Here is a 16,641-nt window from a genome sequence, read left to right on the forward strand (position 1 = left end):
AGAGGTCCCTTCAACACCAACCGCCCTGTGATTCTGTGATAGTTCTTTGGGCAGCACAGCAAGAATGTGTCAATCCCACTTTTTGGGATTGAAACCCTTCCATTTCCCTTTCTTACCTTGGCATCTTCGGTGTCGGATTGGGTGCTGGTCTCCTCGTAGAGGTCGGACTCCTCCGAGGCGATAGGCACTTGCACTGTCAGGTTGGGGTTGTTAATGAAATTCATGTGGTCCAGTTCATCCATGAGATAATGCTCTTTGCCAGTGACTCTGTCCAGATACTCCGACTTGGGCTCCTGGCCCGTGTCCACGTGGTTCAGCACAGAGTTTTCTCTCTTACTGTGCTCTTGCTCTTCCTCTGGTGCCACCTTCTTCCCCTTCCACAGCCTGCGGAGCAGCATGATGATAGAGGTCTTCACAAAGTCGATCCCTCTAGTGATCCTGCCGATAGCGATCTGCAAATTGTTCATCTCTCCATCGTCGTCAGATGCTGCCAGGCTGTCGGCGCTGAAGGAGCTCAGCAGCAAAGCTAAGAAGAGGTTCAGCACCTGGAGGGGACAAAAGCAAATACCAGCGGTGACATCTGGCACCCACATCTTCCCTGTAGGCTGGAGTGGCAGGGACCAGTCATGGCCGAGGAGAAGACCTTATGTTTAGCATGTAATGGGACTCCCTCCTCACATCGCCCAGCTCTGGGGGCTGCAGGGATGCCAATCCTTCTCCTGGAGAACATAGTCCTCCTCACTCCTCCCTAGGCTGTGATACCCTCAGTGTCACCTCCAGTAATGGGTCCTGCTGATCCATTTACAAATGATGCCAGTCACTGCTTTGTCCCCTCTCAAATCACCTCACCTGTGGGTCCATCAACATGTCCTTCCCTTCGCTCTCTTGGAGCTCTTGGCCTGGCTTGTCCCCACACGTGACTCCCCAAAGCCTGTGGTGCTTCTCCCCACCACTCAGAGGGATGCAACTCAGCTCCATCCCTTCTCTTCCTAGGGATAAACCTCCTGCTTATTGTGCCCCCAGCTGCAACTCTTGCCTGGCTCTGGTAGCTCAGGTGTCCTGAGGGTCTCCAAACCCTGCAGCCACGTAGGAGCCTCAGCCACATCCATAACCACATCCCTTTCTACCAGAGACACTCTGCTCTGTGGAGAGCAGTGTTTCATAGAATAGTCTGTGTTGAAGGACCTTCCCAGCTCCCCCAGTGCCCCCCCTGCCATGAGCAGGGACATCTGCACCAGCTCAGGTTGCTCAGAGCCCCGTCCAGCCTGGCCTGGGATGTCTCCAGGGATGGTTCAGCCACCACCTCTCTGGCCAACCTGGGCCAGGCTCTCACCACCCTCAGGGCCAACAATTCCTTCCCCATGTCCAGTCTGCATCTCCCTCCTTTAGTTTCAAACCATTAATTTAAAACCGTTCATCTCAGCACAAGTCAGCTCATGGGATGCAGATGCTCTACATGGCTCCAAGCACGGGCTCTCTCCTTCTTCCCTTAGATCTCTCCTATTTCTCCATGCCCAAAACACGACTGCACCCCACCACAGCCTCTCCTGGCACGGGTGGGCTCGCTGCACGCCAGAACCCAGAGCAGGACGGGTTCTCCCCGGGGTACAGGAGCATCGGCAGCACCCGGAGACACTCTTGCTGGAGAGCGGCCGATGGGCCAAGCCCTCAGCTGTCGGTGTTTGTGCCTTTTAGTGCCAGCAGCACATCTGAGAAGGGAATTAGCTGCTATTCAAGGTCACTGCTGTTTTCACATGGCTCATACCATATGACTTAAATCGCATCTTTAAATAAATCCCCACTATCCCATCAGTTTAATACTTAACGTTAAGTACCAATTACAGCTAAAGTTGCTATTGGGTCTTTTTTTTTTTTTTTGAGAGGAGTGAGTTACCTTGTCACCTGACTGACTTCCTCCCTTTTCCCTTAATAACCTCAAAGGAAATACTCAAAGTGTCACTAACAGTAAAGGACGACTGGCCGTCACCTTATTCCTGCCGAGGGGAAGCGGGGAGAAACGCACCCCCCTGCAGCCGGGATGCTCCGGGGGCTGCTCGGGACAGGTTCCAGGGCTCGGAAATACCCGCGACACAGCCAGGAGAGCGTGGCGTAGAGGATGACGAGGGCGGAGATGGCTCTGTGGGTTGTCCTGTGCCATATTTCTCTAATTAGCTTTAAATGAACACCGTGCGGCAGCACAGAGTGCGATGGAAAGCTGGGGGGTGATCCTGGGAGGGCAGCCTGCGATACCACCAGCTGAAAATCACGCTGCTTATTGATGTGGTAAATATCTCAGGGTGGGTGTCAGAGGATGGAGCAGACTCTGTTCAGTGGTGCCCAATGCCAGGGTGAGGGGCGACGGGCACAGACTGAAACACAGGAGGCTCCATCCGAACATGAGGAGAAACTTCTTCCCTTTGCGGTGCCAGAGCCTGGCCCAGGCTGCCCAGAGCGGGTGTGGAGTCTCCTTCTCTGAGACATTCAAACCCGCCTGGCCCGACCTGTGTGATCTGCTCTGGTGACCCTGCGTGAGCAGGGCTGGGCTGGGGATCTACAGAGGGCCCCGAAACCCCAATTGTGCTGGGATTCTGGGCTCCCATATCATCTCCATGCAGGGTGGATGGACTGTCCTTCTCCAAAAACTGCCTCCAGAAGAGGATAAGTTTCCAGACTCCCTTTAGGGCAGGGTCTCCAAGGAGCCCCAGCTGCGAGTCCCTGTCTCTGAGCTCCTGCGCTCTCTGCAGACTGTCCTGGAGCTGCTCCTGCTGCTCACAGGTGATTTTCAGCCTGATTCAGCATTGCAATTCAAATGAACGGTAAGGCAGTGTTACAAGCTGTTGCTGACTGCTGGGTGAGGGGCAGACCAGGGGGACATCAGGCTGCTCCCCACCTCGAGGAGATGTATCAGCATCTGCCCAGCATGACCCACAGAATCATAGAACAGTTTGAGTTGAAGGGCCCTTCCCAGGTCCCCCAGTGCCCCCCCTGCCATGAGCAGGGACATCTGCACCAGCTCAGGTTGCTCAGAGCCCCGTCCAGCCTGGCCTGGGATGTCTCCAGGGATGGTTCAGCCACCACCGCTCTGGCCAACCTGGGCCAGGCTCTCACCACCCTCAGGGCCAACAATTCCTTCCTCATGTCCAGCCTGAATCCCCCTCCTTTAGTTTAAAGCCATCACCTCTTCTCCTGTTGTAACAGACCCATCCCAGGACACCCCAGCGCGTGGTCCCCAACCAGTCTGGCTGTGTTGGCCCCAAATACTTGACATGAGCCAGAGAAGCCAAACAGAACCCAAATCTCAACTTCCTGCCCTCAAAGTGGGACACTCCTGTGTGTCCTACCCCTGACCTGACACGTGGGACGGTCTGGGTTCCCCCCCAGGCTGTGGTCACCCCTCTGGAGAGCGGCACTAGGGCAGCCATCCGTGGTGGGGAGGGAGGTGTCAGCAGTTCCCTTGGCAGATAGTTTTTCAAAGCAAATTCCAAAGGGCTTACACAACCCCAGCAAGTAATCGGAGCGATTCGGCAAGCCGCCGCGCTTCCCTCCCCTGCCTCGCTCCTTAAGAAGGGAGAGCAGGGCCCATGAGGGCTGGAAAACAAGCTTCAAAGCCACCAGTGAGAGGGTGACCAAGTTTAGAAAGGATTTCACGCTCGCCTGGAACTCACAGACCTGCAGCACAGGCAGCGAGCGGTTCGGGTTAGAGGGGAGGGCGATGGGCAGGGAGGGATGGTGATGGGGACTAGGGTGTCACCAGGGCTTGGGGGAAGGAGCCAAGTGTTGCAGAGGGGTCCTGCATCCCAGGGTGACACCGGGACTGCAGTGACTGTTGGGGATGCTGGAGATCTGCAAAAGCCTCGCAGAGCGGTCTGCTCCCGAAAGCACCTGGGATGAAAGGGCCAGGCCTGGGGTCAGTGGAATATAACAGCGTCTCCATCCCTCTTTGCAGGAGAGTGGGAAATCATAGAATCATTGAAACATTTTGTTTGGAAAAGATCCTCAAGATCATGGAGTTCAATGGTTAACCCACCCCTGGCACTACCCCATGTCCCTGAGAACCTCGTCTGCACATCTATTCAACCCCTCCAGGGATGGCGACTCCACCACACATCTGTTACACCTGCCCTGGTACCAGGACAGCAAATCAGCGTGTTGACTTCCTCACTCTCCCAGCCTCCTTTCCCATCCCTTTCTGTTGAGTTTTGGTGGCGATAACATCAGCACGGCACCATGCCTTCAGCCTCTCACTGAAAAGCCACATTGAGAAGGAAGAGCGGCTTGAAGATGAGCCCTCTTTTGTTCTACGGTTGTTCCCACATCTGTCTAAAACCCATTAAGTTTTCCATGCCCCAGTTTCCCCCTCTGTTCCTGCTCCAATTTCAGCTGAAGGTCCCTCAGAAATTTCTTCCTACCCAGCTTTACACAGAGCTCAGCACATCCCCACTGGGCACACAAAGAAAGGAAGTTGAGCCCTTTGCCTGTGCTCCTGTACATCTCCAACAAGACCATGTCCACAGGAGATGAGCCGAGCTGGACAGCACTGGCCAGAGAGCAAGGGACAGAGGTGTCCCCACCCCACAACACCCTCTGTCCTTGTCCTTCCTCCTTTTGTTGAAGGTCCACCCCAGCTCCAAGACTCACCACGAGGTTCCCGATGACCATGACCATCATGAAGACGATGAGGCACATGGTCTGGCCGGCCACCTCCATGCAGTCCCACATGGTCTCGATCCACTCCCCGCAGAGGATGCGGAAGACGATGAGGAAGGAGTGGAAGAAGTCGTGCATGTGCCAGCGGGGCAGCGTGCAGTCGAGGGAGATCTTGCACACGCACTCACTGTAGCTCTTCCCAAAAAGCTGCATCCCCACCACGGCGAAGATGAAGACTATGATGGCCAGCACTAGTGTGAGGTTCCCCAGGGCGCCCACTGAGTTGCCGATGATCTTGATGAGCATGTTGAGGGTGGGCCAGGACTTGGCGAGCTTGAAAACCCTCAGCTACAAGGAGCAAGGGGACAAGGTGACAATTCATCTGGGGCTTTTGTTGCCACAAGGTGTCAGCAAGGCAGTGAAGCTGGGATTAGACCTTCACATAACAATTTTATTAAGGCAGAAGGGATTAAACACCCAACTGCCTTGCAAAGGGCTCAGACTCTGACTTTCCTAAATACTTAGCTCAACATTTAGTATTATCTTTAACAAGGGACATGTTGGTGACCATCATAAAAGAGGCTGAACAAGCCATTCTCCAACCTGGTGGCAATTCCATCCAAACCCCCATGCACACCTTGTCCCCATGGCACGTACCAAGCGGAAGGAGCGAAGCACAGAGAGCCCTTGAACGTTGGCCAAGCCCAGCTCCACCAGGCTCAAGGTGACGATGATGCTGTCAAAGATGTTCCAGCCCTGCTGGAAATACTCGTAGGGGTCCAAAGCGATGAGCTTCAGGACCATCTCTGCCGTGAAGATCCCCGTAAAGACCTGTGGGAAACAGCACCCTTGTCACTTTGTTTGAAATCCAGAGCTGGGTGGGTAGCACCTCTTTTTTGTTGTATTCTCAAGGAGTTTCGTCCCATTAGGTCCAGTCCCAGTTAGGAATAAGCTCCCCAGCTGCTGCCCGGTGTGGCTTGTGAAGCCAGGCTGGGAGTACCAGTGACTGATTGCTTCTGGAGACACACAACGGTGCGTGTTGGCAGGTGGAAAGTAAAAATAAAAGCTTCATTGGCAAAGGGACCCCTCTTTGAGCGACTGCTGAATCACAGAGATTCCCAGCATGGGGAACTGGGCTGCTACTGGGAATCCCCTGCCCCTCCCCAAGCGCTGTGAAAGCTGATCCAGTTTTTAGATGCTGCTCTTTTCCTGGGACTACAACGGCGCTGTGCATTATCACATTACTGTGAGTGGGATCAGCAATGTGACAGTTAGCATCCTTGATGCAATTTCGTGACATGGCATGTGCAGAGGGGACATGGCGACAAGTCTTGCCTTGGATGTGGATCATAGAATAGTTTGGGTTGGAAAGGACCTTCCCAGGTCCCCCAGTGCCACCCCTGCCCTGAGCAGGGACATCTGCACCAGCTCAGGTTGCTCAGAGCCCCGTCCAGCCTGGCCTGGGATGTCTCCAGGGATGGTTCAGCCACCACCTCTCTGGCCAACCTGGGCCAGGCTCTCACCACCCTCAGGGGCAAAAACATTGGGATCATCACATTGGGGTGCACAGGTCCATGTTACCACTGCACAGGGACACTTCTACACCAGCATCCCAGAGGATGCTCCCTGGCATGTCCCTTTGTGTGCCCGTCCATAAATGTCCCCTTTTCTGCTCCTGCCAGCTGGTCCCTGGCACTGGGCTGTACATGCAGCCAGAAACTGCCGCTGGCCTGATGAAAAAGCTGGAGACGCCTTTGCGGCGTGACTGTGCTTTGAGCAACAGCCGATTAATCCCCTTGTATTTCCTGAATGAAACCAGAGACAAAGCAGTTATGTGCTGAGCGTCATCCTGCCCGACCAGGGCCCGGCCACCGGCATGTGTCACCCCAGTGCCTGTGCACCGGGAGGCCCCGGCAGGTGCTGGAACAGGGAAAGGTGGCAGATGAGGAGATCCAGGCTCTCTCATCCCTTATCTGCAATTCCCAGAGCTACCCAAGGCCTCCTGGACTTGTCCCAACAGCAGATTGCATCCACCTAAAAGACATTCATCCCCAGCTCCAAGCAGGAGCAGCCACAGCTGGTTGCTAAATATGCCCGTGGAAACAGGACAGCCCAGATTTGCAGGGATCTCACTGGGAAAAGTCCTGATTGTGCCAGGAGAGGTTTAGATTGGATCTGGGGAACAATTTCTTCCCCAAAGGGCTGTGGGGCATTGGAACAGGCTGCCCAGGGCAGTGCTGGAGTCACCATCCCTGGAGGGGTTGGACAGACGGACATGAGGTTCTCAGGGACATGGGGCAGTGCCAGGGCTGGGGAACAGTTGGACTCGATGATCTTGAGGGTCTTTTCCAACCAAAACAAATCTATGATTCTATTATTATGATGATTCCTACTAGCACTGTTGCCTACTGCTCCATGGGGACCTGTTTGCTCCCAGTACCTGAACTGGCACCTACTCTGCCCCACAGACCCTCGGCATCACAAGGACACTGCGGTGTCAGCCAGGGCTGCAGCAGCTTGTGCCTGACCCTGGGTTCCGACATAGGAGGTGGCTCAGGAAAGCTCTGCAAGCCAATTGCCACATCAGCATCACCAAGATGCATCAAACAAGACAGCAGCTGCAGCAGAAGGGGAGCAGGAGATGATGGATCCCACCCTCACCATCTCCTCCCTTGATCTGAGCCATCCTGGAACCCAACCCACCACAGAGATGCTGCGATCAGACCCCACCAAGCACTTTTTCAGTAGCTGCGAAGTGTTTCCAGACATTCATCCGTGCCGTTCAGGTGACACAATGACAGCAGAAGGGATTTGCCCACCAGGGTGGATGGTGGGGCTGCTGTGGCTCTGGACAGGGATGGATGGGACACCCATAGCTGCCTACCAGGTTCCCCACAGTCAGCACGTTCTCGAACTCCTCTGTCATGGGGTAATGCTCCATGGCCATGAAAAGTGTGTTGAGCACGATGCAGATGGTGATGCCCAAGTCCACGAAGGGGTCCATGACCACCAGCTTGACAAACTCCTTCAGCTTCACCCACAGAGGGCAGCAGTTCCAGACCAGGAACATGTGGGCAAATTTGTACCACCAGGATGGGCACTTCTGGTGAGCTTCCTCCAGCTCTGAGGGCAGGAAGGAAAAATGAGGTCAATGTGGGGTTCTCCTGTCTTCCCATGGGTGGGCCAAGTGCTAAACCACTAGAAGAGACCTCTCCTGAGGTTCTGAACCAGTCCTAGACTATCTAAGAGTTTAGTAAGGGGGCTAAAAGGACGAGCCTTCCCATGCCAAGGGATGTCATGGACTGTCCAACTCAGAGAGGGATGGAACTCTGGGTCCAATCCTTCTCTCAGCACCTGGGCAGGATTTGGGGTGTCCTCACCATGCTGAGATTGCAGGAACAGCCAGGGAACCACCCTCATGAGTCTGGTGGCCATCCCCATGGAGGGCAGGGCTGAGAAACCCGTTATTGCTGAGACTACGGTACTTTTTACTGAAGCTGAGACGGGAGCTCTTGGGAAGCCACTCAACAGCTCCCGGTTGACTCTGGACACTATCAACTGCAATCCCATTCTTTTGCATGAGATATTGTATTATTGCCTCCAGGCATCATCTGTGTGAGTAGGGATGAAAAGCCTTGAGCATCACTGAACCTGGATGGAGACCCCAGGTCCATGGTCACCCCTCACGTGGGGCTGGAAATTTGGGATCAGCTGCTAACACTAGAGTGTGCTGAGCAACCCAAGCCCACCAGTGCACAATGGTTGAGCTGAAACAGTTGACACACAGTCCCCACCCAGCCCTGGGGAGGATGTACCTTCCACCGTGTTGGAGATGACACTGATGGCGCTCCCCACCCTCTTCTCCAGGCCTGGCCCATCTTGGTTGCCCACGGTGAGATGGTTGTGGTCTGATTTCTCCAGCTCATTAGTTTGGTTGAACTGGAAGGAGAAGAGGTCACAGGGGATAAATGCAGAGCGCTGGAGGGTGTTTAACGCGGTTAAAGATAGAGCAAGCAGAAAAGAGGGGCATGGTCTGGAGAGACCTGAGGGTGCAACATGGGAGCTGCAGAAAGGCTCGTAGGGTCCGCAACAAGCTGGGCACAAGTCTGACCCTCCACCGGGGTGTATCAGGGATGGCAGAGGGAGCTGAGCACGTACATCGATCACCGTAGCTGAGCGCTCCAGCACGACCTTGGGGACCACTTGCCCTTTGCCGTCCTTTGCCTTCTCCTGGTCACTGTTCAGGTCCGAGTCACCGTCCTTCCCGGCCACCCCGCTGGGCAGGGAACCGCTGCTGGATCGATGGTCCTGCAACTGCAGTGACCCATAGAGTCAGTTTGGGCTGAAGGGCCCTTCCCAGCTCCCCCAGTGCCCCCCTGCCATGAGCAGGGACATCTGCACCAGCTCAGGTTGCTCAGAGCCCCGTCCAGCCTGGCCTGGGATGTCTCCAGGGATGGTTCAGCCACCACCTCTCTGGCCAACCTGGGCCAGGCTCTCACCACCCTCCGGGCCAACAATTCCTTCCTCATGTCCAGCCTGAATCTCCCTCCTTTAGTTTAAAAACATTGGCAGGATCACAGTGGGGTTTAGCAAACAGGTTTTCTGCAGAAATATTGAACTTGCAAGAACTTGCTTTTCACTTGCATACCCCCACTATACTAAGCTCTCTTCTCAGCCATATTAGATCTGCTCAAATTTGATCATGGTGAATAATTCATAAGGACAAAGCTACACAAACCCTCTAATTCCTGTCTTGCCGTAAATTTTAATCTCTGAAATGCACTTTCACCCCAAGTAAGAAAGAAGCAAAATCTTCAAGGCTTTTGCAGAAAAGCAATGTACAAGATTTTCGGACTTTCGCTTAATTTGCCAATGTTTGGGTCAATTCTTTTTTTCCCCAAATATTTTATTAGGCTTTTATTTGCACATGCAATCATTTCATTATTTTTTCCTTTCCTTTCTGACAGCAATATTAATGTTTGAAGTTCACTACACTTTCTGGTAGCATTGATGCCACAGCAGAGCGGGAACCTCTCTGTTCCCACCACACATCAAGATGCAACATGATTTCCACACTCAGTTGCTGGATATTATTAATAAATGGATCCGAGTGCCCATTTCTTGTAGGTGCTTTGCCCTCATTCTCAACCCCCTGTCTTTTCCATTTCTCTAGGTGACAATAAATGAATATCATCCCTTAATAAAGCCTTTGGGCAACTCACTGGTTAATTTTCTTGGGGAAAAAACAGCCACAGCAGCAGCTTTGTGCTCAGCCCCAGAGTCCCCATCCCTTAGGCTGGGCTTGCTTAGACCCATCCTGCAAACAGCAGCAGCCAGATAAGAGCATCGAGCCACTTCCTCAGAGGATGCTGTGGCTCAGCACAGATAAGCATCAAGAGACAGAGGAGCTAGAGAGGGGAAAACACTGTTTTGTGTCTGTGTGTGAGGAAGTTGGGCTCTTGCCCAGACTAACAGCGAGATTTGCAGGGATGTCTCCTGCTAACTGTTGCTGACAAAGGCCAAAATGATGATTAGAGATGGAAAACGGCTGAGCAGCAGCATCAGACATCACAGAAGCTTCTGCCCACATTTTTAGAGGCGTATTGTGCTGAAAAGAGACTTTGCAAGGACCAGAAAGGGGGCTAAAGTAACACCCCAGGACTGCGATGGAGCAAATGGGTGGAAATCGGGCATCACCCGTTTTGATGCCAGCTTGGAGAAATACCAGTGCAAACTCCGGTATCTGCTCATGTGTTGGAGACAGTGGTGGGGCCAGACCCCAGGAGCTTTGCTTCAGCTCCTGCAAGGACACCCCAACCTCCCGGGGTGAGACACAGGGTCTCTTGAGCCCTCTCTGCTCTTTCCAATCTTGGCCAAAAGCAAATGGTTCACTAAAGAATTCCTCTTTGCTTCTTTTTTTTCCCCCTGATCATAATCTCCCTGTACAGGCTCTCTGCTGGGTTTCCTGCTCCTGATGTGCTACAGGAAGATATATTGTGTGTTCTGGTGCCTTTTCTGCCTCGTTTCTCACCTCCTCCTTTTAAAGCAATACCGTAACTCCATCCTGCACCTCTCTGCTGCCTCCCAGTGCTCCCTGTGCTGGATTATGGATGTGGAAATTAAATCTTTTCAAACTTTTTTTTCCCCCCCTACCCCCTATCTCAACTTTTTGATTCAGCTGTGACCCCCGAATAGTTACTTGATTATAGAATCATAGAATCATTTCTGTTGGAAGAGACCCTCAGGATCATTAAGTCCAACCATAACCCAACTCTAGCACTAAACCATGTTCCTATCTTTGCTGACTACAGACCAAATGGGGATTATTATTGGATTTTACGTAAATAGAGACACCGCCATGCTTGTCGCTCCCTCCCCTTCTCTCCTATTTCCTGACATCCCCCATTTTGGCCTCCACACTTTCTACCAACCAACTTCTCTTGCTCCTCTTGGTGCTTCTTCAGCTGCTCCATGAGCTGCTGAAATTCCTCCTCCTTCTGCTGCTCCTCCAGCATTGTGGCATCGTTTTGTTCTGCATAAGCCATGGCCACCACGGCGAGGATGAGGTTGATGAGGTAGAAGGAACCAAGAAATATAACCACCACGAAGAAGATCATGTACGTTTTCCCTGCTGAACGCAGCGTCTGTGGGAAGAGGAGGCACGGGCTGTCACATCAACTCAGCACGGTATCAGTTTGAAGATGCTTCCCATGAAAGGGCACCATCCCATTTGTGGTAGGAGTACAAGATTTTAGAAGCATTGAATCATTTTGGTTGGAAGAGACACTAAAAATGATCGAGTCCAACCATTAACCCAACCCTGTCACTAAATCGTGTCCCTAAGAACCTCATCAACGCATCTTTTGCTCCCATCTTGCCCAAGGGCTGGTCATCGCCCAGGGGACCTTCCTGCAGTCCATGGCACTGGGTCAGGACTGGTGTGAAATGGCCAATTGTCTCAGCAAACCCAGCCACACTGCTCCGTGCTGGGTGGTAGACTTGGAGATGGGACCAATATTTCATCAGAGACTTGCTTTGCCGTGACAGTGACTCGTGTCCCTCAACCCCCAACTTCTCAGGTCTCACCGCTGGGCCAAGCGTGACCCTTTTTACATCATGATCTGGGCATAATCATTTCCAGAGGACATGTGTAGCCTTTAGATGTAGGCTTACTTTCATCTAAGCAGTCCCTGGACCCAGGGTCAGCTGGGATTTCGTGGCGTCTGCAACTTCTACCTAGGGGATGACTCAGTGCAGGGGACAAGTGGCCTTTTCCCCCCTTACCCTCTCCCTTAGCTAAAGCCACAGAGGTTCTAGATACTCCTATAAATCCTCAATTTCTATGATACAGCTCACAGCATGGCTGAAGCACACCTGGGTTTTGCCCTGGAAAATACACTGCACTGCTCAGGTTGGGGAACTGTATGGGACCATGCCCCATTCCTGCTGATCCTGTTTAGATCCATAAATCAAGGTCCCACATGATTCCAGTCAAGTGACTTTTACCTGTCCTAGACTAGGGGCAGCATCAAAACAAGAGAAGCATTTGCACAAGGATAAAAAAAAAATCTGATGCCTACCAGCTGGAAGAGGTTCTCCCAGTAGTCCTGCGTCATGAGGCGGAAGAGGGCCAGGAAAGCCCAGCTGAAGGTGTCGTAGCTGGTGTAGCCGTAGTTGGGGTTCCTCCCTGCCTTCATGCACTGGTACCCTTCAGGGCACTTCCTACCAAAGGAGCCACGGGGGCAGCCGGTGTCAGCCCCTGGTGCTGCCCCTCCTGTATCCACAGCCATCCCTGGAGATGCTGAGATGCTTCAGCAGAACCTCCTCCTCCAAGCTGATACAGTCTGGATATCCAGACCGATGACCCCCTGAGATGATACAGGTGGGATGCCTGGACCGATACCCTCCTGAGATGATACAGGTGGGATGCCTGGACCAATACCCCCCAAAGATGATACAGTCTGGATTCATCTGCCATGTTCCCAGCCCTGATCCTGTCCCACCCAAGCATCACTGGTCCCCCAGGCTGCACTGGCTGCCTTGTCCCCTCCCAGAGAGCTGGGGGTGGACATTGGCCACCAGCACAAGCTGAACTCACCCAGCATCGCTGCTGTTCCCACAGAGCAGGGCATCGAGTGCTCCTTCCAGAAAGTAGAAATTGGCTTCGCGGTTGGGGAAAGAACAAGACATTAAAAAAAGTAACAACAAAAAACCCCAAAACAGACGGACAAAAAACCCAACAAAAAGCCCCCAAAATCAATAACCAAAACCACCACCACCACAAACAAACCAAAACCCACAAACATAGATTTTCAAATTCTTGGCAGCTCCTCGCTGTCAGGGAAGTTCCCGGAATCCCAGCATTGGGCGCTAGGTTCTCATATCTACTGACTTTGCTATTTGCATTGAACGACTTGGCACTAGCTCAGAGACCTCGTGGAGTTGTTTCACCAACCCAACCAGATGGCTCCAAGCCCATAAAGAGCTCAGGAACCAGCCAGGTTGGCCAGGGAAAGGCCTCCTGGGAAGGTGGGATAACGTGCTCAAAGGACATGGGCTGGTCCGTTTTGCTGGGGGGAAAAAAAATATATATATACAAAATAAGAGGGCCAAAAACCCCTATGGAAATGTTCTGCGACTGCTCCATGGCCATCGCATTCCTCCTGCTGCTCCCATCCCAAGCAGCCCCTTCCTGGTGGGGAAACCCACCCTGTCCACAGACCAGGGGTCCTTAAAGCTCCAGCACAGACTCAGAGCCACAGGAGACACCTAGAAGTGCCACCACAGGTCATCTTCCCCCAGGGACACACAGCTGAGCACCTGCAGGACATGGCAAAGGGCAGCTGGACCCCACAGAATCACAGAATGACAGAATCACAGATGGTTTGTGTTGAAGGGCCCTCCCCAGCTGCCCCAGTGCCCCCCCTGCCATGAGCAGGGACATCTGCACCAGCTCAGGTTGCTCAGAGCCCCGTCCAGCCTGGCCTGGGATGTCTCCAGGGATGGTTCAGCCACCACCTCTCTGGCCAACCTGGGCCAGGCTCTCACCACCCTCAGCGCCAACAATTCCTTCCTCATGTCCAGCCTCAATCTCCCTCCTTTAGTTTCAAACCATCACCCCTTGTCCTGTCACAACAGGCCCTGCTCAAAAGTCTGTCCCCATCTTTCTTCTTGGCCCCTTTTAAGTCCAGAAAGGCGGCACTAAGGTCTCCCCGGAGCTTCTCTTCTCCAGCTGAACAGCCCAACTCTCTCAGCCTGTCCTCCCAGCAGAGCTGGTCCAGCCTCGGATCATTTTTGCAGCACAGCCTTTCCAGGAGCCACACAGGGATTTCCGGAGCTTCCTGAAAGCATCCCCAGCTCTACCCGGCTTCTTGCCACCAGGCTTTTATTTAACCTACGTGGGCTCATCGAGGAGACGTGGAACTCCAGGAGATGTGGTTTTGGCCTGGCCCCAACCTCTGTTAACCCGCAAGCACGGCCGCAGGGTGCTGTTGCTATTTGTACCGCACTCGCTAGATCCTGTAGATTGAATTTGCACTCCTACCAAGGAGCCTTCCTGTAATTAATGCCAGAGCTACTTGTACAGTTGGGCAAAGCATCTCAGCTGAGAAGTAACCTGACCTTCTGCTGAGTCCCCTAAATGAGACCTGAAACATCCCCATGGAGCATCCCGCCACCCTGCAGCTCTGCCAGGCAGATTTTCTGAGATTTTTTTTACATTTTCTTGGAGTTTTAAAAACCTCAAAACCAAAGAGCAAACCAAAAAGCGCCACCACACTTCTTGGGCCAAACTCATCTCCAAGAAGTGATAGTAATGTGGTAAACTTGAAGACCTCTCTGGGGACCTGTGCTCCATCCCATGCAGTCATCACTGCACACAGTGGTCCTTGGGGAAGGACCCGCCTCTGATGCGGCGGTGAAAGTGGGTGAGAAATGTCACTCCTGCATCTTTCCCTCAGGTTTTCCGCTCAAAGTCCCATCTGCTCCTGGAGGGTTTGGTCTCCCTGCTGTGACCAGCCAGCCAGAGCAGCTGTTCACTGGTGCCCACTCTGATTGTGCCCTCACTAGATGGAAACACTGGTTTGTCCAGGCCTCCCCATGGTGAAACCTTTCTGAAGGAGTCTGGCTTGTCCACGTGGACTGCGTTTTCCCTGGGAAGGAGGATTTGATCCCATCTTTCCATCCCATGAGTATGCACAACCTGTTTCACCCACCAGTCACATCTCTCTCTTAAAAGCACCTCAGCAGGAAGGTCCGTAGAACCATTTTGGTTGGAAACGACCTGTAAGATCATTGAGTCCAACCATTAACCCAACGCTGGCACTGCCCCATGTCCCTGAGAACCTCATCTCCGTCTGTCCAACCCCTCCAGGGATGGTGACTCCAGCACTGCCCTGGGCAGCCTGTTCCAATGCCCCACAGCCCTTTGGGGAAGAAATTGTTCCCAAGATCCAACCTCAACCTCCCCTGGTGCAATTTGAGGCCGTTTCCTCTTGTCCCAGAGAGCAAACCATTTTGGTCAGACACACAGGAAGAGCAAGGAAACTGAGGAGCAAACCAGGATGATGGTTCAATCGAGAATGGGACACATGGACGTTACCTTCATCGTTGATGTAGGCCTCAAAATCAAAAGTGCTGTTGCTGGTGAAGTTACTGGTGAAGTTGCCATCAATGAAGTTGTCGTAGAGAGTTGCGTTGGTCAATGTGTCATTGTCCAGCCCCATGTCCCCCAACAGGGTGTCATTGAGGGGGGGCCACCGCACACACTTCTGCCGAAGGTTCCCCATGAAGAGCTGGAGGCCGATGAGGGCGAAGACGCTCAGGCAGAAGACTGTGAGGATCATGACATCCGAGAGCTTCTTCACTGACTGGATCAGAGCCCCAACAATTGTCTTCAGCCCTAGAGGGAGGCATCGCTACTGAGCTAATTACTCCTTCAGTAATTGCGGAGAACATGCTCTGGCATTCCCAAAAGGTGATGGATCTGGTGGCGACGTGTGGTATCACCAAGTTCACCCCAGCTCTGTGCCCCGTGTTGCATCCCAGCCGCCCCTCTGTCCCCACACTTCATTGGGCGGCATAGACCCTTCCCCAAAAACTGTCTCCCAGCGCCAGCCAAGCCTCCCCATGCCAACCTTAACCTGGGCATCACGAACCAAAGCCCAGCCTGGCAGCCATTAGTTCCTTTTGGCTTTACGTTTTACCCAAATGCCACCATCTGGCCTTTTTTTGGCCCAGACCTCCAGGACAGATCACTTTGCTGTGGCACCTGGAAAAACTATTTGCCAGCCCAGCTGGCAGATGCTGAGCACTGATCTCAGGTCCAGAAAAGCCTCCGTGGTCCAACATCCCCATGTGCTGCTGTCCCGTGGGTGGTCGGGAGCCCAGCCAGACCCCCCAGCCTGATCCCTTCAGGCCGGAGAAACCTCAACACGTCTGAGCAAAGGTGGCAAAGCAACATTTGCACTAAACATCAGGATTAACTCATCTCTTCCCCCCAGCATTGCTATTTTTTCTGCAGGGGAGGCTCATCCACAGATCCTCGGTGGGTTTTTGATGTGGAGGATGTTGTTCCCATCACCCCAGGTCTACATGGACGATGGGTGATGCCAAGACATCCTGACATTGATCTTAAAAGCATCTCTGAGCACAGAGATTTCTCACACGTAGGCAATTCTCAAAAGACACATGATTTTTAGCTCTGTCATCATGACATCCCCCCCTAACTATTTAGGTAAAACCCTGTTCTCAAAGGGCTTGTCTATGTTGGGAAACTGCTGAGGACAGAAATTCCAAAACAGCTTATTTTTGCAACAGCTATTTCTGCAGAGGCTCTTTGGGGGAAGTCATTCCTGAAAGCAGCAGCAGTTTATGTTTTCCTAAATGCAATTTTTAGCCCATTTGATGGAGGCAAAAAATTAAAAATCTGGAAATTTCAGGGACACACAAATTTATTCAGCACAATAAGTTATCATTTTCAGTTCAATCTCATGC

General features: G+C 52.8%; 1 protein-coding gene across 2 annotated transcripts in view; it reads right to left on the reverse strand.

Annotated features, from left to right (window-relative positions):
• The window catches only part of SCN4A (sodium voltage-gated channel alpha subunit 4), a 43,512-nt gene that overhangs the window by 14,435 nt on the left and 12,436 nt on the right, over positions 1-16,641 (reverse strand). For both annotated transcript variants that reach the window (XM_065651230.1, XM_065651231.1), the window contains exons 7-16: positions 15,248-15,547; positions 12,746-12,809; positions 12,228-12,369; positions 11,079-11,291; positions 8,806-8,961; positions 8,463-8,586; positions 7,532-7,770; positions 5,305-5,478; positions 4,639-4,995; positions 117-545 (exon numbers count right to left, since the gene is read on the reverse strand). In XM_065651230.1, the coding sequence (XP_065507302.1) occupies positions 117-545; positions 4,639-4,995; positions 5,305-5,478; positions 7,532-7,770; positions 8,463-8,586; positions 8,806-8,961; positions 11,079-11,291; positions 12,228-12,369; positions 12,746-12,809; positions 15,248-15,547 (2,198 nt within the window). The remainder of the gene's footprint in view (positions 1-116; positions 546-4,638; positions 4,996-5,304; positions 5,479-7,531; positions 7,771-8,462; positions 8,587-8,805; positions 8,962-11,078; positions 11,292-12,227; positions 12,370-12,745; positions 12,810-15,247; positions 15,548-16,641) is intronic.

Source organism: Caloenas nicobarica, chromosome 24, assembly GCF_036013445.1.
Source record: "Caloenas nicobarica isolate bCalNic1 chromosome 24, bCalNic1.hap1, whole genome shotgun sequence".
Taxonomy (NCBI): Eukaryota; Metazoa; Chordata; class Aves; order Columbiformes; family Columbidae; genus Caloenas; species Caloenas nicobarica.